The sequence below is a fragment of the Caretta caretta genome, chromosome 2 (assembly GCF_965140235.1).
Source record: "Caretta caretta isolate rCarCar2 chromosome 2, rCarCar1.hap1, whole genome shotgun sequence".
Lineage (NCBI taxonomy): Eukaryota > Metazoa > Chordata > Testudines > Cheloniidae > Caretta > Caretta caretta.
In genome coordinates, this window is record NC_134207.1 from 107,771,466 (window position 1) to 107,791,119 (window position 19,654).

Sequence of the window (19,654 nt, forward strand, 5' to 3'; positions counted from 1 at the left end):
TTGTCCCTTATGTTCTTATGTGTTTTTCACACGCCTGCATATAGAGATCTCACTAAGGAAATATTTATTCTCCATTTTTCTGTTCCTTCTGTGACAAACATTTTGAAAGCATATTTTTTAAATGTCAAGATTCTTTATGAGGGGATAAAAGCCACTTGATTTACAGAATCCCAGAATATCAGACTCTCCCTTTTATTTTTGCATGAAAGTCCCAGATCTTAGAGATTGTAGGGTGTAATCAGAATAGAAAAAAAAGTCAAGAATCATTTTAGATAAAGAAACAGTCTATAACTTTTTTTGGGGGGGAGGGGTTTATTGATCACATGGAAGTTCTTTTGGTGCAAGCTCCTGTTCTTTCTCCAAACCAAATTGTTTTGTATATTTCCAAAGCTAACTGATAAATCCAGCTAATTGGAGAAGTGTGTAAACTATATATAAACCAAAGACACAAACAGTTATATTTTTAATATTCTGTACCTAAATTATACCTGAAAAACATTACTGTACATGTAGCCAAGTATACAAATGATTATGTCATGCGTACTTTATTCGCACACTCAAATGTGAGATTTGCATGTACAGTTTAGGGCCCATCTTTTTAAAATGTGACCCAAACTGTCTTTTTCAAACTTCTGTACCAGTTGTGTTCTTTTCTACCAGATAAATGCACTTCCAGCTCACTGTATGGCAAAATCAAGATACATTATCCAGTCTTCATTTCAGTTAGCTATCCCTGTTGGATACACACTTAACTAACAGGGTAATAACCCATTTTCTTTCCTATGAAAAGCCCTATTTCAGGTGCATATCAACTATGCAACATACTATTCATATTTCAGAGAGCCTAAGAAAGGTATAGAATGGTATGAACTTGTAGAGGTAGGATCATTATCTCTGAGAAAAACTCTACTTTTTAGCACTGACAAATAATTTTTAATTGAAAGTTAAACATGATACAGTCTAAGATATTTATCTTAAGTAAAAAACTGACACAGTACTATGAATATAGCATTGTATTCTATGGCCTGCTTGCCTGTTATTGCTTTTTTTTCTACTAACAAACATAATATTCAGCTATAGATAATAATTGAGTCTCACTGTTTTTAATACAAATTGTTATCGTTTTAAAGAATATTACTCCTTTGACTTATTTCTTTTCTTTCTTTGTCTATACCTCATTATTATATCTCCCTCTTCTTTTGGCTTTATGACTTCAGTGAGGAAGTCTTTACTTAAGGCACAGGTCTGGGAATCAAGAGGTCTTGGTTCTCTCTCATCTGTGATACAGACTTCCTGTGAGACCTAGGACAAGCCACTTAACCTCTCTCTCTATCAGCAGTCACATCTGTTAATGGGATTTCACCTTTACATTTCCCTCTCTCATAGGTGTGTTTCTTCTATTCCTTTGCCTATTCAGATTGTTTTGAAGTTTAATCCATTTGTGTTTGTAACACACTTGGAGATCTTGGGAGGAAGGAACAATAGAAAAGCACAGTATCTTCAGTCCTGTTTCTAAGGCCTTGTCTACACTATGGGGCTAAGTCGACCTAAGTTACACTACTCCAGCTACGTGAATAACATAACTGGAGTCGACATTGCTTACGTTGACTTACCGCGGTGTCTTCACTGCGCTGCATTGACGGAGACGCTCTCCCGTTTACTTACTTGCTCTTCTCATTCTGGTGGAGTACCGGAGTCGACCAGAGAGTGCACTGCTGTCGATTTAATGTGTCTTCACTGTACCCGCTAAATCAATGCCCGCTGCATCGATTGCAGCAGTGTCTATCTCCCCAGTAGTGAAGACAAGCCCTCAGTAATTCCTAATGCAGATGTCAACAAAATTTGAAGACTATTTTTGCTTCTTTGGTGGTTTGCGTCTGAGGATTTCAAATATTATGAACTAGAACTAAAAAATACCTGTTAGGTAGGTAAGTATATCAGACTGACACACGGAGGTTAATACATGACTTGCCCAAAAGTATGTGGAACAAAGGGCTGAGTGCAGAGGCCAGTTCTTCTGACTTGCTTTCCTGTGCCTCAGATCTCAAACCAAGCCTCGTCTTGGTTTGATTCCCGTATGAGTTTAAGCAGCTACTATACTAATAATTGACCCAGTCCTGAGCAACATCCTGTTGGTAATTACAACCTGTTGCTGACGCATTTCTTATTGAATACTGTTTTTCAACCACTGAATCCCACAGTTTACCCTCTAGAACTCTCCTCTCCTGTGTTTTTAATTTTCACCCTTTACATCCACAGTTACAAAACAATGAAGAATTCAGAGTTCCATATGTGCCCATTACATGGGTATGGAATGGGTTATCTGAAGGTAAGATATTCATTAAAAATTAATTCCTTATTCATTATAATCATTTAATTTGGAAAGTTTTTTCATAGGTAAATGGATCTGAGGAACAGATGAGAGATTAACACTCGCTAATACATTCATACAGATGGGCCTCACACAATAACATGGGGCTACTAGAGCTGACCTGCTGAGTAGCTTGTAGATTATCACAGAGATGTCAGATCTGGAAACAAATTATACATCCCATTGATTAGAACAACCACTACTTTCCATACAGTAGATATGTAGATTTTTTTAAATAAGTAGCTCTCATCTACAATAAAAATCTCATCTTTTATTAGGTTTCCATTAATAGATAATACTTAAGTAAGCAGCAAACACGGCAACTTCCCTGATTTTTTTTTTAATTTAAGTGTGTTTAATTATAAGAATTGCACTCTTCCCTTAGCACCTTTCAGATTCAGGACAAAACAATACTTCTTGGTTGCTATTTAAAGATCTAATACTTTGGATTCAAATTTAGGCTCCCTGTTCTTTCTCTTTCCTGAATTGAGCTGTATTCCTATCATGCTGAGGTTTCAACAAACTAGTTTTATAGATGCATTTTATTTGGAGGAGCCTCCATTTCCTCTCTTGGCAGATTTCAGTGCAATTTGTTCACTTCTCTCTCAAGGTCTGTAATGTTGATTTTGCAAGATACTGTTTCCCTTACACAGTTACCCATAACTATCAATAATGAAAATGCATGTGTCCTTCTCATGTGGAGAGGGAGCTAGCATCAAGACAGTAAAAGTTGGGGATATCTTTCCCAGCTTGCTAACTAGAACACTCCGGCCTAAACTAGACTCCCACAGAGATCAGTGGGATTTGCACCTAAGAGCAGAATATGTCTACTCTTTCATTCTGACCATCATTGTACTACTCCAGTCCACTCTAAGATCTCACAGCCAAATTTATCAAATTCCCTCCCCCAAGCCACAAAGTCATGCTGAATATGAATATGAAAGAGAGGAGCATTTTGATGTTTGTAATTAAGAATGTAAACTCAATGACGAGGAAGCATAGGAAACAACCTGCTGAATATATGCAGCATGGCCCCTGGAGGGTATATAAATCTGGCACCCGCAGAAGATGAGAATAAGAACTTCAGGCTTCTTTCTGGTGAAGAAAGTTGCCACACATGCTCACTACCATGAGCAAGGGGACTTCGTTGAAAGGTAAGTCTCTTGCCATTAGCTTTTTGATATTTGTGTGTGTGTGAGCTTCTTTTAAGTTAGAGTGAATTTGGTACAGAATGAAGAAAGGTGTTGGAGTGACAGGTCTGTAGACTGAAGTCCTCTCTTTAGCCATACAACACATACAGTACAGGCAGCATCAGTGCAAGCTTTCTCCATCTCTACGTGGAAAGTCTATTCCTAGAGTGAGAAGGTAGTTCGGTGCCTAGATCTACTCAGTCCTATATCTGTTGGCCTCTCTGCAGGCTTGTCTTCATGTACAGTGCAGCTGCGTTGCTGTAGTGCTTTAAAGGGTATGTCTACATTACCCACGTTACAGTGCGGCCGCTCTCCCGGCAATTAAAAAAAACCACCCCGAACGAGCGATGGTAGCTTTATCAGCTCCTGACAACAAAGCACCGTCCATACTGGTGATTTTCAGCGCTAAAACTTTTGTCGCTTAGGGGTGTGTGTTTTCACACCCCTGAACGACAAAAGTTTTAGCGCTGCAAGTGGCAGTGTAGACACGGCCTTTGTGAAGATGCTACTATATTGACAGGAGAGCTTCTCCCATCGGCATAGTTAATCCACCTCCTTGAGAGTTGGATTTTTCACAATTATACCAATAGAGGACCGTACTGGCCTCACACTAACAGGAGTACTGATTAATGTAAATTATAATTGGTTTAAGGATGTAACATCGACACCACCCAGATTGCCTATTTATTTCACAAAAACCACTGAAAAGCTGTCAGAAAGCAATGACTTTCAGTCATTACCAACATTGTCCAGAATCAAACTAGGGATTTAAAAGTGCATGGCTCTGTAACCTAATCCCAATCTCTTGAGCCATCTAGTCTCAATGTTCCTTTACCATCTGAGTCTTTCTCAGCACACTCCTCTATCTGCAGCATTTTGAGTATACACTGTTTATCGGGTTTGCATTATAATGCTTGTGTAGATAAAAGGAATTTTCCTGAGTTCAAAGCCAGAGAGAAACCTGCTGAACTACATGCTATTACTTTAATAGATGATATAAAGGTGGTTCTTCTGTTTTATTAGGTATATTTTAGTTTGGCACACATAAAATGAATACATTTGATAAATCAGTACATTTATAAAGTCATTTTTCTGGTGCATTTTACCTCTAGCTGTATGGGATCCTAATATTTGAACCAATGTATTAATTTATCAGGTATTATTTTTTAAAGATTTCACTGTACTTCTGTGCATATTTTACTTCACTGGGTAGAAAACTGATTCTGTCAAGTTAATGTTGAAGTTTTATCAGATCTGTTTTGTCTATAAGACATTCAGAAGTCCTTTGTAAAAGCTTCAAAAGATCAGAAAGGGGCTGAAGTACACTATGGATTTTGTTAGCAGTAGGCACTTTAGGGTTAAACTCAAACTGCTAAACAGCACAGCTGCTGGAAATCTTTTGAGGGAATTCCCAGGACAATCAAAATCTTTAGCGAGTGACCTAACCACCCTCCCTCAAAATTAATTTAAAAACTGCAAACATTTGCAAAGAAGAAAAGCACATTTGTGGAAGGCCAGGAGAAAAATAAAAGGGAGTAACCTACTTTTCCAACTATGTATCTATGAAAATATAATTATGTATTTATATTTACAAAGTGAGGAAGGCTGATTTTTTTCCACTTATTGCTATATAATGAAGGCAGGTACAGTGGTAAGAGACAGTAGAGAGCGCAGTATATTGTGATACAGGGAACCCTGTTTCCTGAAAAATTGTGATAGTTTCTGCTATACGACGCCTTCTAAATCCATATATCTGTGTGTTTTGTTTTAAACCTGAATAGGTGTGCTGCTGGTGGTTCTGCTGGTATCAAACATGTTCCTGCCAAAGAAAGGTGTGACCTCATTGCCAATCTGTCCCAGTGGGTCTGTTGGTTGTCAGGTCTCCCTTGGGAATCTTTTTGACCGTGCAGTTAAGCTCTCACACTATATCCACTCCCTCTCCTCAGAAATGTTCAACGAATTTGTAAGTACTCAGCATTTTATGAGTGAGACTTGACAGAAACTGCAGTACAATACTTTAAAAAAAAACACAAGCGGAGCTTAGGAATACAAAATGGTTCAGGCTTGGGGAAACAGGGTTAGTAGTAACTGTGTCCACTACAGCACACTCCCCTCCAGAGTCTGGAATGGAGCTCAAGATTCCTGAGTCTCATCACACCTCTGTGGTCAGCAAATATCTGTGAAACCCACTGGCAAAGTCTGTCATCCCCCTCCAGCACTGGCCCACACAGAAGTAACAACCTACGACTGCAATGAGTTACTCCACTAGGTCCAGTGGCAGAGGTCTGTGTGGTGGAGCTAAAGGTTCTGACCCTGCTGATGAATCAAGTGGGTGTCAATAAGGTGCCACATGGAGGAATTTCTGTTCTTTCAGTTTGCTTTTCAGAAAGACCTACAAAATTGCACAATAAACTAAATTAAAGGAACATTAAGGTTGAAAACTCGAGCACTCAAAAGTTAGGAAATACCAAAATGAAGGTTGCCTGGTCAACCTTAATTCATCCCCTTTGTCATACACATTATGATTAGGCTTGGAAGGACTGGTAAATGTCAGTACGTTGTGGATTTCACCGTATACATAAACTAACAAATATTTCCATTGATAATAATCAAAATGTACAGATAGGCAAAGTAAGAAAAACGCTGCTTGAGAACTTATTAGAGTTTGATTTAAGGATATTTACTTTGATTATTTGACATGTGGTGCTGACAGTTTGTGTTTTAACAGTTATAAAGCTTTAACCTTTTGAATCTCAGCATTTGCGGTCATTAAACAATTATTGTCTGACCCCCCTCATCATCTGACCTACTTATTTCCCACAATTATTAAATAGCTAATAAAATTATTCAAAATAGCCATAGATATTATCCATTGAAAAATCAAATTCTGCCAAGCCTTATTATGATGCAGTCTTTAATTTTACATGATCACATACTTTTTCCCCATAGGACTGGACCTTTAGTTTTCTACAAAGAACATTAAAACATTTTCTAGGGCATAAGCAAACTGAACCAGGTCTCATTAAACTGACCCTTTGTTCAGAAAGGTTGGATCTGGACTGACTCAATACAAACTCAGATATCAAAGACATCAAGTGTCCTTCTAGACTCCTTGATGGACATTCCTTCTAGACTCAATGATGGATCCTTAGGTGGTATAAATTGACATAGAATCATAGAATCATAGAATATCAGGGTTGGAAGGGACCCCAGAAGGTCATCTAGTCCAACCCCCTGCTCAAAGCAGGACCAATTCCCAGTTAAATCATCCCAGCCAGGGCTTTGTCAAGCCTGACCTTAAAAACCTCTAAGGAAGGAGATTCTACCACCTCCCTAGGTAACGCATTCCAGTGTTTCACCACCCTCTTAGTGAAAAAGTTTTTCCTAATATCCAATCTAAACCTCCCCCACTGCAACTTGAGACCATTGCTCCTCGTTCTGTCATCTGCTACAATTGAGAACAGTCTAGAGCCATCCTCTTTGGAACCCCCTTTCAGGTAGTTGAAAGCAGCTATCAAATCCCCCCTCATTCTTCTCTTCTGCAGGCTAAACAATCCCAGCTCCCTCAGCCTCTCCTCATAACTCATGTGTTCCAGTCCCCTAATCATTTTTGTTGCCCTTCGCTGGACTCTCTCCAATTTATCCACATCCTTCTTGAAGTGTGGGGCCCAAAACTGGACACAGTACTCCAGATGAGGCCTGTGACATAGCTTCTTTGACTTCAATGGAACTATGCCAGTTTATACTAACTGAAGAGCTGGTTCTTAATTTTTATATTCACTTCTTTAATATTGAAGGTCAACTCCTTTACCTCCCTTACATTGCAGGCTTTCAGTCACTGACTGCTGAGCTTATACATGCTTGATATAAAATTTGATGGCAAAAGTATAGGTGCCAATATTTGAAAATTATTAATAAGACAGTTTGGGAGGGAGAGGAGGAAGTAGAAAAAGTATCTCCAGTGAAATATACCAAACAAGATTATTCTTTTGGGAGGACATAGCTGTACAGTTATAAAGCGCCACAAGCAAGCCATAGGCCAGTTATACCTAGAATATTTGAGGAAACTCTGCCATTCCTATCACAATATATTTAAATAACTTCAAAATTGTAACTTAGAAATAAAGATATCCACATAGTTCATTCTGTGGACCACTTTATAAGAAAGATTCTCCTTTCACACATCTTACCCCCCAGATCTCCAAATCCCCTATTAGTTGATTCTCAAAATGATTTAGTTTATCAGACCACCAGAAACGGTTGTAAGAACCACTATACTAAAATATAGGAACTATCCCTTCTAAACAGATTCTGTGCAGGAGTCTAATCCCAGAAAGTATTTTCCTTCCACAGTTTTAGGTCATATCAACTCAAATAAAAGAATCTGATCCCAAACTACTTCTCTGTATAGTGACTGGACAAAACACAGCACATGCAGAGATGAAACCAAAGGAACAATACCTACTTAATTTCCTTTAGAATATCTGTGCCATGACTCATCTATTTATTTATTTATTTATTTCATAAATGCATGTTGTTGTTGATCCACAGGATGAGCGCTATGCTCAAGGCCGTGGGTTTATTACAAAGGCCATTAATGGCTGCCACACTTCCTCCCTAACCACTCCTGAAGACAAAGAACAAGCTCAGCAGATTCACGTGAGTCTCATTTTTAACCTATTTCAGAATGAAAGGAGGAGAAAGAGGCAACAGTGAAATTAGAGCTGGCTAGGCCACAATTAGTTGAAAGAGATAAAACAGTTACCGTATATACTCGATCATAAGCTGGTTCGTTTATAAGCCAACCCCTCCCCCCCCCAAGATGGATAAGTAAAAATGGAAAATTTTTATGACCCATTCATAAGCTGACCCTATAATTCAGGGGTCAGCAAACTTTGGCTCCCGGGCCATCAGGATAAGCCGCTGGTGGGCCGCGTCCGCAGGCACAGAGGTAAACCTAAGTAAACAAAGTGTCCCGGTGCGCCAGCTGCTTACCCTGACGGGCCAGGACAGCAACTGGTGGGGAAATTTTTTGCAAGGGAGAAGCTGGGGGTCAGGGGAGTAATCCCTGTGACCACCCCCCACATGACCCCACCCCTAGCCCGGGAACCCCACACGATCCCCATCCCATCCCTTCCCACCTTATCTGGGGAGGGCCAGGGGAGGATGTCTCTGGCCTGGCCGGAGCTGCTCCAGCAGGCTGGGCGGTGTGGCCGCAGCATGTTCCAGTGGGCGGGGCCGAGCGGCGCGGCCACAGCCTGCCAGCTCTGGAGCTGCAGCTGTTTCAGAGGCTGCGGGGGAGAGCAGCATGGCCAGAAGTGGAGAGACTCTGGCTCCACCTCTTCTCTTCTGGCTCTGCGGGCTGTGCTGCCTCTCCCTGCTCCCTCTGTTGGGGGGAGGGGCTCTCTCTCTGTACCCATTCATAAGCCGACCCCCTTCTCTGATGCTTCCCTTTTTTACTAAAAAATTCGGCTTATGAACGAGTATGTATGGTAATTCAAAATCAAATGCAAGGAAAAGAAAAGTAGAAAATGTCAAATACTGATGAAAATTCTTACAGATATTCAGTTTCAATATATGTACTATAAAAGAAAAAATCTTATTCCTGTTGCTCTCAGTCTCCCTCTCTTCGTATGTTACATTCAGTTACTGCATATTATTTCAAATTACTCTCTAGAGCAGAGGCCAAGTCTTTCTTTATATCTGTATAGCACTCTCATTGGAGCCTTTGGGCATTACTTTAATACAAATAGATAATAATTAAGCATGATAATAAAAGGTATAGGAAGGACCAAAGAGGGCATCAGTAGTCAAAGAGACACATAAATACAGTAGGTACTATTCTATTGGCTCTATAGTTACTGTAGCAGTTGACAGACTCTAAATAGATAACCATGCAATAGCCACCAGATAAGAAGTGGCCACATCATCACTCAGATAGAGACTTTAACAACACAAGGTAATTGCAACAATCAAACAACTTGTAAAGAGAGTCATGTTGGATATTGCCACATTAAATTCTGTATTCTCCATTTAACAATGGCAGCCATAATCAGAGATGTGTATGTCCACCTTCTTTTAGCCCTTGAAAATGCTTTGGAGAGGACAGTGTGCAAGCTTAGTCACCAAAGAGTTATGCCAGAGTTTGATGTTTTACCAGTTGCACCCTAGTCCCAGTTTTGCAATCCCAAGATCCTCCTTTTAGAATATTACAATAGGGTTACAAATTCTCTTTCTTTTAGCACAGGAGCAAATGCAGAATATAAGTCCCATGTGTCAACTTTAAAAGGTTTCTAGTGCAGCAGAATGGTTAGCAGCACCCCCAAAAGAGCAAAAGCTTTTTGAGCTTCCACCTAACCCCAAGCAGTGAAAGCTTCTAAAGAGAAGAACTTTCCTTGGAAGCAAACTTTTCAAAGGGGATGAGGAGGATGACAGGGCATGTTTACTATGTTCTATAGACAGTAGAAGTCCTTTATAAAAGGCATTAAGTGGCCTACCCCAGAGTGCATCTTCCATTCCGTGCTGAGATTTTTCTTCAGATCCCACCAGACTTCTAAATCTGTCTCATTAAAAACTGGCTAATTATCAAGTTAAATGCAACTCCATTCAGAGAGGCTAATCCTAGTCACTCTCACTATACAATATACTGTGGAGACAATTTTGGTGATATTTTGTATTTGCAGTATTCTATCACCATTCATCCAATTCTCTTTTAACACATTTTTAATAATAACTGATTGTATGTACATGAATACACCATTTGCAGAGGGGTGAACTGAAATATATGGAGAAGACAAGTGATGTGCCAAAGGGCACACTGCAAATCGGTGACAGAGCTAGAAATAAAATCGAGGTTCCCTCCGTCTTAGACCACTGCTCCAACCTGAGTACAACACTGCCTCCTCATGCTGCCTTCATATAGTCTTCTTGCTTTAACTGCATCTTCTTAATGTTGATGAACAGCATGAAGACCTACTGAATTTAGTGCTGGGAGTACTGCGCTCCTGGAATGATCCCCTGCTCCACCTGGTCTCTGAAGTGCAAAGTATCAAAGAAGCTCCAGATACCATTCTCTGGAAGGCTGTGGAGATTGAGGAACAGAACAAGCGTCTTCTAGAAGGAATGGAGAAAATAGTTGGACAGGTAGGTGAGCATTAGGGCCCCAATGTCCTAGTTCAAAGCTCCCAGGAAGCCACATACGGGAGTAGGCTCATTCTGTTCAGAGCAGGAGAGTGATGGAGGGGGAGGGGGAGGGATTCTCAGCACTCATCTGCTCTAACTGATTCCAACCATGTACTGTCCCTAAAGGGACACCTGATGATTGGCATGGAATAGCTTAGCTTCCATCCTTCCTGAACACATCCCTACACCAGGGGAGGGTGCAGTTGGAGCAGGACCTAGGTCTGCTGGCGTTGCATCACAAAAGAGGCCCCCTGGCACCAGGCTGAATTATAATTGAGAATCTGGCCCACAATGTTGCCCATTAAAGAAGCAATGCCTTAATTCCTTCCCTTTTTGGCCACTAAGAAACTATATGCTGTTATTGCACTACAGTTTTGGTGTCTATGTGTAGACAGAAGGAAGGTTTTATAAACAGTTGACACAAAAACATCCTAAAGTCCAACATATGCTACAACACTGACAAGCAGAACTATATAACTAGACGCTAACATGCTTCCTTTCATACTCAACGATTAATATTTGAAATGTGTGTCATCTTAACCTTGTGAGGTGGTTTGTGGATGCTGTGTTAATATCCTTTGCCTAATTTTTAAGCATCTTTTTATTTCTCTAAAGAGGCTAGAAAGTCAGATTATTTTTAATTTTAAGAACAAGTAATTCTGTCGATTAGAGGGGAAGGAGAACTTTTTTCCTGCACAGATGGGTATTCATTTGTATCTTTAAGATTATGCCAGGCCTAATGATGCCTCCTGGAAAAGCTTCCACTATGCAAGAGTCTTTAGTCTAGTAATGGAATGATTGTGATGCAGAAGTGAAAAGACCATATATGTACAAGAGATGATAGCACTGACTATCATTAAGGTTCCCAACATTTCCCCTTATAAGACCCTGTTTCCAGTTGCTTATAACTTTGCCAAACTAACTATTTGGGCTGAAATTTCCCATGCTGGATGTCTGCCTCAGGCTGGATTTTTTGGAAAATTTCAGACAAAATGGCTGAGTCGTTTCCAAGAACAAAGCTAGGGAAAAATATTCTAGGTGACCTTTTCTTTGAAAACCTTTAGTGGCCTCATACTTCGAGTAGCAACTTGAAATTTGGCAGGTGGGTGGGCTTTGCCTCCATCTGAAGAGCCAACCAAATTTATCCAAGACATAAGCCTTTGAAAATTTGCAATTCACACATGCTCAATAGAGACTTGTTACAGCTTAATTCCCCAAACATTCCATCTGAATTGAATGTGTTCCACCCTGGGGCTTCAGGGGTCTGAGAAGGACTTTCCCTATAATTGATGTTCCTGGCTGCTCCAGGCTGTGATGAGTCTGGATCCAGGGGGAGTAGACTGGGACAAGGAGCCTGGGGAGTAAAGACTGGGAGAGTTGGCATGAGGGAGAGAACTGGGACTGGGAGTTTTGGGAAGAGACTGGAATTGGCTGGGCAGGGAGACTAGCACTGGGAACTGAGTGGGTTGATGCTGAAATTGGATGAAGAGCCAGAGGATACTGACCGAGAGCCAGAGTGGACAGGATGTGTGGGGCTGACTGGAAGCCTTGGAGGAAGAGAGAGAAATTGGATGAGGAGCCAAAAGTGGGGAACTGGGACTGGAATGAGAAGCCTGAGTAATTGAGACTGGGACTGGCTACAGGAGGAGAAATGAGACTCGGACAGGCTGGAGAGGAAGGAGCAGAAGGAGTCAAGCTTGGGGAAAACAGGCAGAAGACATTGTGGCCACTAGAGAACACATTGCTCCAAAGCCTGGAAAGGAATTCAAGATCCCTGAATTTAACCATTCCTCTCCTGAGAGCAAATATCTGTTTCATCCCCTTATAGTACTGATTCACATAGAGGACGACAACCTATTACTGCCATCATTTACTCCATTGGCTCAAGTGGCAGGGGTCTCTGTAGAGAATCTAAAGATTCCAATTCTGCAAATGTCCCATGTGGGTGACAATATGATGTCCCATGAGGGAATTTGTTTTTTCAGTTTATTTTTTAAAAACCTAGGAAATTACACCCACAAAAACTGCATTAAAAGGACATTGTTAAAGTTACAAAGTCAAGCTCTCAAAAGTTAGGAAATGACAGATGAAGGTAGCCTTAATTCATCCCCACTCAGCCTATGCATTATTATACAGTCTTTACTTACATGATCACAAACTATTTTTTCCACAGGACCCCTGCCTCATTCTGTGCACACATTCAACCTGCTCTTGGGATGAATCAGGGTTGGATAAAGAAAGAGGCTGTTGTCTGAAGGGGTCCCTGCCTTATTTACTCTGAGAAATCAGGTCCTAGACATCTCACAGATTCACAAATTCCAAGGCCAGAAAGGACCATTGTGATCATCCAGTCTGACCTCTTGTAAAACACAGTTAAAGAATATATTTCTTTTTGAACTAGAGCATTATCTCAAAAAGTATTCACCCAAATTTAGTGGATACTTTTTACTTTAATCTCTCTGTTCCTCAGTTCCCCATCCATAAAGTGGGATATTAACAAAATAAATATTAAACAAATTCATTAATGTTTGTGAAACACTCAGATACCATGAGGAAATAATAATTCATTCTTCAGAGCAGGGTTTGAATAGTGTGCACTAAATAAGGCCTAGGTCACACACTGAGCAATGAGGAAAAAAAAATATTGAATAGTGGTTCACTGAGTGCTCTGCACCCTGTGCACTGAATGACACAGGTACTTCATGGAAAAAGTAATTTGTGATCATGTAATTAAAGACTGTATCATAATCTACACACACATGGAGGCAACCTTAATTCTGGCATTTCCTTACCTTTGGGTGCTTGACTTTGCAACCTTAATACTATTTTTAACATATATATCTATATATATAGTAAGTAATATATATAGTATTGCTTACAGCTCTCCAAACTGGAAAAGAGGTGTTTAAGAGTCTGTTCTTGAAGTCTTGCATTTTGCAAGGATTCCCTGACAATAAACATAGAATCTTTCCTTGCAGAGGTGTCCTCCTCTCTGTCTTGGATCTGGTTCCCGAGCATTATGAGAAAGTCTGTGACACATGGTCCCCCCACCCCCTAGTTTGGTAAGCCTAGACAACATAGTTGTCTCACAGTACCCGTACATGAGTTATGAGTAACTGATTGAAAGCTTTCCTGTCTAAAAGCAGCTCAAGTTTGTTTATGTTTAATGGGACCTCTGACAGATCCCATAAATCAATCAGTAGCTGAACTGGGCTTTACAAAGTTTCAGACTTCACTGGCTTTGGTCAAGTTCTAAACAGCTGAACATCCTTAAGAAGTGCTCACAGTATTCACTAACTTCTATTAGAGCATAAATAAAACATGGCCTTATTCTCTCAGTTTGGAATCTGTTTAGACAGCAACCTGACTTTGTTCATGACCACAAATGCATCTATCAATTAAAGCTGAGACATCTCCATCTATATCCATCTGTAAAACCTGCAGGAAGGGGTCCAAGAAAACAGTGGAAATTAAGTGCTGCTAAAATTATCTTCTTACATTGTTCTCATTCTAGAAACAGATTTAGAGATCAGGTTGGCAAGATCAGTAGTGTCAAGTCATGGTTTCTTATCCACTGGCAAGACTATTGCAGTGTGGCCAATAGCTTGCCCAGACAGAGACAGCCATAGGCAGTCTTGGTTTGTAGTTGTTCCCCACTGGTTTTCACAGGAGGGATGAATCAGCTTCGCAAGTGGTGATAGGAAGAGATGATCCTCCTGCTATTAAGTATAGTTGTCCTTGACAAGAGAAAATGGATGAAAACTTCTTCAAATGAGGGGAGTTTAACCAATCTTTATTTTAGACGCTCACTGACTACATGAGTTTTTACTCATACTCGTCTATCAGATTTCACTGAATCACTTATGATTTCCCCTCATGTTCTACTGGACCCCAGTATTTGCTTTGTTAGAAGTGGATGTTTATATGAAGAAGCACTCTTGATGTCTGTCTCTGCCTTTAACATACTCCTGAGGCTGTCCATACCAGAGTCATTGTCTCAGAGAAGGCCTGAGACAAAGCTGGGAGGGGGGCACATGTAAAGAAATCCAAAGAGCAGATCCATCCACCTGCCCAGGAAAACTTAAAGGCAGATTGAACCAAGAGGCAATGCCATTGGCAGGTCTGCACATGATGGAAGGACTGGCTTTGTCATGAAATCAGATTCCATCAGGCATTAGAGCAGGTAAGCACTCTATATACTGTAGAAGAGCAAACTTTTAGTGAAAGACTGATAGCAAAATCATATAGATACACATAGAAATATAATGTGGCATTATTTTGAGGTACAGATTTAATGTTCCATACATTAGGGTGTATCATGCCTGGAAGATCTTTGGAACCATAATGTAAACCAGAGGTTTTTTTACAAGCTTCAATCAATTAGACAACATACCCAAGGCAAGCATTACTTGGCTCTTTGGTGCTTTACCTAGAACTCTCTTGTCTGATTCCCTAGCTTCTATTGCTTAGCCTAGTAGTGCTGTCAATGAAATACTATCACTTTGTTTCCTTTTGATTAGGTTCATCCTGGTGAAATAGAAAATGAAGTCTACTCCAGGTGGTCAGGTCTCCCATCCCTGCAAATGTCAGATGAGGACTCCCGTCTCTTTGCCTTTTACAGTCTGCTACACTGCCTGCGTAGGGATTCCCACAAAATTGACAACTACCTGAAGCTGTTAAAATGTCGCCTTATACATGATAGCAACTGTTAAGTATTCACTAGGCCCATCCCTCACTGAAATGATATCACTAAATCGTTCAAGGGGGCCTTCTTGTTGCTTTGTCATTTTTTGTTGCAAACTTTCTGAGAAATTACATTGTGCTGTATAAAGACCACCAATAACGTTTATGCATGTTTACATGGTTTCTGGCTGCAGTCAATAATGTTGTTTATCTCAATGTTTAAAAACTTTTATCATAAATCCCTTGTACTGTAGTAATACACTGTACTGTTTACTTAACTCAGCTACTGGCATCTCAGTGATAACCAAATCATGCAAATACAAATACAAATATTACTAAAACCAAAATGCATAAATATGTGAGTTGAATCAGTGCAGGAAAAATGGTTGCTATGCCTTAAATCTTTAGCAACACAAGCTTCTTCTTTTGGGTCTCCATCTCCAGTTATTGATGCACAACATGGGCTGTCCTAATTCCCTTCTCCCTACCCACCCCTAAAATTAAAGGGACATAATCTAGAGGATTAACCTCAGCACTGGAAAGCAAGGTGGTCCTCCATTCCAATCCTAATTCTCCCACTTTCCAAACATTACTTACTAAGTCCTCACAACATTGCTAAGAAGTACGCATTTAGTATTACCTGCATTGTACAAGTAGGGAAGCAGAAGCTAAGAGAAGTTAACAGACAAATTGTTTCCACTAAATTTGGGTGCTTCAGTTTTTGGGCACCCAACTTGACACACTGAGGTTGAGCACCCAAAAACGAAGTCACCTAAAATTATTAGGCATTTTGGAAAATTTGGGCCTAAGGTCTCCCAGCAAATCAACTTGAGAACCAAGATTGGAACATGGGCTCATAGTTACTAGGCACATACTTATTTGATTAGACTACAATGCCTTGTCAGACAAGTCACTTAATTTCTCCATGTCTCATTTTAACCATCTCTCCAGTGGGTATAATGATAGTTGCTTACCTAAACTGCACGTGCTGCGTACATATCTGGATATTTTAAATCCTTTATAACTTCATATTTCATTTGTATACTATATTGTTATTCCCATTTTACAGCTATTTAATGAGAGGCAGAACAAAACAAACTTCTTCCTAGTCAGTCACTACTGACAACTGCTATAAGCAGCATCACTTTAGCCACCACTGAAATACAGCAAACAATGGCTGGGCGCAGCAGCTGTTTAATAGTCTACAGCTGTACAACACAACAGTTAAGGACAGGGAGCAAATGGGTAAAACTGGGTAGGCCGAATGTAGTTGCTCAAAGTGGAGTTTCATCTGGATAATGGAAGTAACATGCCTTTTGTTGTAAAAACAATGCCACAAGTTCTTTATTGATCGCAAATGCTTAGAACTTCAGTTTGAGATCTCATTTAAAAAAAAAAAAGGCAGCACATCTCTCTAGTACTCAGGAGGAAGAGCATGACCTATTGAATCACAATCAACTCAAGAGCTCCTATCTATGTGTTGAGATGTCCCCATGATAATTAACTTTTAATTTCTCTTGAGATCAAAGTCCAAAGTAGCGTGGCTACTGACACACACACTTTGAATTCAGGTGAAATTAGCCTAAAAACAGTAGACATTTCTAATTCCAGACTGTTATATGAATAGAGCTAAAATAACTTTCTTCACTCTACAAAAAACTAGTGAGATTTGATGTAGCCATCCAAAAGGAGAAGTTAGCAGCTTCAAAAGTGCAGCTTCTCAACTTCCCTCAAACAATTGTTGTAATGGATAACTCATTTTTTTAAAAAGCATAAACATCTGGTTTCTTGTAGCTTGTTTTAGTATGATTTGGGGAGTTTTTTTATTTGGTGGAGAAGCAGAGGAAAGATGAGCAAAAATGGATTTTAACAACTGAAAAGTAGACTGGGATTGCAGCTGTTTAGCTAAAGGGACATTTGAAACAGATCTGGTTAACTTACTGAGTCATCGCAGCTGTCACAGAGAGAGAGAGAGAGACACACACAATCCCATAACCATAGTCAAAATTAGACCTGTCCTTCCCATGTCCTGGCACAGACAGTACCTGCAGGATGCAGTTTCTACTCTCCAGGTCTTCAGGCATCCCCACAACATGGCTACCTAAAGTTAAGGGAGAAAGTAAAAATGAGGAAGTCACTGGCTGCAAACATGTGAGGTGAGTCAATAACAAAGCTCCCACTGAATTCAGTGGAGTCCGGATTTCACTCCTGATATTAGAAGCAAAAATCAGATGCTCAGGGAAAGGTCATTTTTAGTTTTTAAGAGCTTTTGTTCGAAGGTTATATTAAATGATATAGGTGAAAATTCAAAATTCTTACAACTTTAAAAGTATTCCTAATAACTAAACCTGAACATTTCATGGAAGAAAATGGAATTTGATGGGAGGAAGCTGTTCTACTTTGTATGGCGGAGGTCCCCAAAGTGTGGGGCATGCTCCCTATAGGGGCACGGAGGAACATTCAGGAGGTCACGGCGGGACCTGGGGCCAGCCCCCATGGGTGTTGGGAAGGAGTGCTACCCAGCCCTTCCCTGCCTCCAGTTCTGCTCCAGTCCCGCCCTCAGCCACATCCCCAGCCTCAGTTGGCTCTGTGCCCGACCCTGTGCCAGCCCCCAAACTTGGCTGCTAGCAACAGCTCTGTTCCCAGCCTGGGGCACGGCCAGGAGTGGAGCAGCACCTGGCCATGGGCCCGGCTACCAGCCCCCACCGCACCCCAGCTGTGACTCTGCTCCCACCCTCTGCCCCTAGCTGCGGCCCTGCTCCTGACCCCAGATCCACCCCCAGCTGCAGCTCCGTGCTCAGCCTCCTTACCCCTGTCCACGTCTCCCCTCTCTGCCTCCCAGAGCCACAGCCCCACTCCCAGCCCAGTACCAGAAGAGTGGGGGGTATGGACAGGGATAAGGGGGGGCACAACCCTCAAAAGTTTGGGGACGCTGTTGTATGGACTACTTAAATCAGAGGTGGGCAAACTACGGCCTGCAGGCCACATACGGCCCTCGGGACCATCCTGCCTGGCCCTTGAGCTCCAGGCCGGGGAGGCTAGTCCCCAGCCCCTCCCCCGCTGTCCTCCCTCCCCCGGAGCCACACCACCGTGCAGGCAGTGTGGCTGGCTCCGGCCGGGTAGCGCAGCTGCCAGTCCTGGTGCTCTGAGTGGCATGGTAAGGGGGTGGGGGGTCGGATAAGGGGCAGTAGGTCGCGGGGGGGGGGGGGGTTGCATAGGTGTGGGAGTCCCGGGGGGCCTGTCAGGGGGTGGAGGTGTGGATAGGGGTCGGGGACAGGGAGCGGGGGGGCTGGATAGGGGGTAAGGTTCCGAGGGGGCGGTTAGGGGTGGGGGATCCCAAGAGGGGGTGGTCAGGGACAAGGAGCAGGTGGGGTTGGATGGGTTAAGGGTTCTTAGAGGGGCAGTCAGGGGGTGGGAAGTGGGCGGATAGGGGGCGGGGGCCAGGCTGTTTGGGGAGGCGCAGCCTTCCTGACCCGGCCCTCCATACAGTTTCGCAACCCCGATGTGGCCCTCAGGCTAAAAAGTTTGCCCACCCCTGATTTAAATAGTCATTGGGCCACAGAGAGAGCAGTTGACGCTATAGCCTGATGGTTACGGTACTCACTCAACATGGGATCTAGTCCCTGCTCCAATAACTATTTAGGTATGCCACACAAAGTGAAACAGCTTCAACAGAGACCTCCACTCCAGATACCCTATAGTCCAGCAGTTAGGGCACTCACCTGGGGGTTCAAGTCCCTGCTTCAAATGAGGCAGAATGGGGATTTGGACATGGTGAGTTCTCTAGCCACTGGGTTACTGGGTATGGACAGGGGTAAGTATCCTCATCTCCTGGCTATCTTTCATGCAGGTTAGTTATGCTGTGAGAACACCTATTGGACCATTGGAGAGCTAAGCAAGGGAATGCCTCGTTTGAGAGTCTCAGCAGGGCTTAGGCATGAGCTAGGTGCCAGAGCAGCTTGGTGGCTTCACGGCCTAGGCAGCTGTGCACATGCCTAATGTCTGAAATGTAGATACCGAAGGGACTTTGTCTGGTGCCTAGTTTTGTGCCAGTAGTGAAAGTTGAGGGTGCTGCATGCCAGAAATACTCTGGACTTTACAAGATTGAGTCCCTTAACTACTCTGTGCCTCATCTATAAAATGAGGATAATACTTTACTAGCTGTCGGGGATGTTGTTAATTCACTAATATTTATGAAACATTCAGCTACTTGGGTGTTTAAAGCTTA

The 19,654-nt window shown here is 41.8% G+C and overlaps 1 protein-coding gene across 1 annotated transcript; it reads left to right on the forward strand.

Annotated features, from left to right (window-relative positions):
• The first annotated feature begins 5,350 nt into the window (after positions 1–5,350).
• Positions 5,351–15,681, forward strand: PRL (prolactin). Its single transcript, XM_048839991.1, has 4 exons — positions 5,351–5,524; positions 8,113–8,220; positions 10,525–10,704; positions 15,264–15,681. Exons 1-4 carry the CDS (start codon positions 5,375–5,377, stop codon positions 15,453–15,455), a joined length of 630 nt encoding a protein of 209 aa, XP_048695948.1. The 5' UTR covers positions 5,351–5,374; the 3' UTR covers positions 15,456–15,681.
• The last annotated feature ends 3,973 nt before the right edge of the window (positions 15,682–19,654 follow it).

Coding starts and splice junctions, on each gene's coding strand:
- PRL (XM_048839991.1), top strand. CDS start 5,375: ATGTTCCTGCCAAAGAAAGGTGTGACCTCATTGCCAATCTGTCCCAGT. Junction 5,525..8,112: donor CAGAAATGTTCAACGAATTT/GTAAGTACTCAG, acceptor GTTGATCCACAG/GATGAGCGCTATGCTCAAGG. Junction 8,221..10,524: donor AACAAGCTCAGCAGATTCAC/GTGAGTCTCATT, acceptor GTTGATGAACAG/CATGAAGACCTACTGAATTT.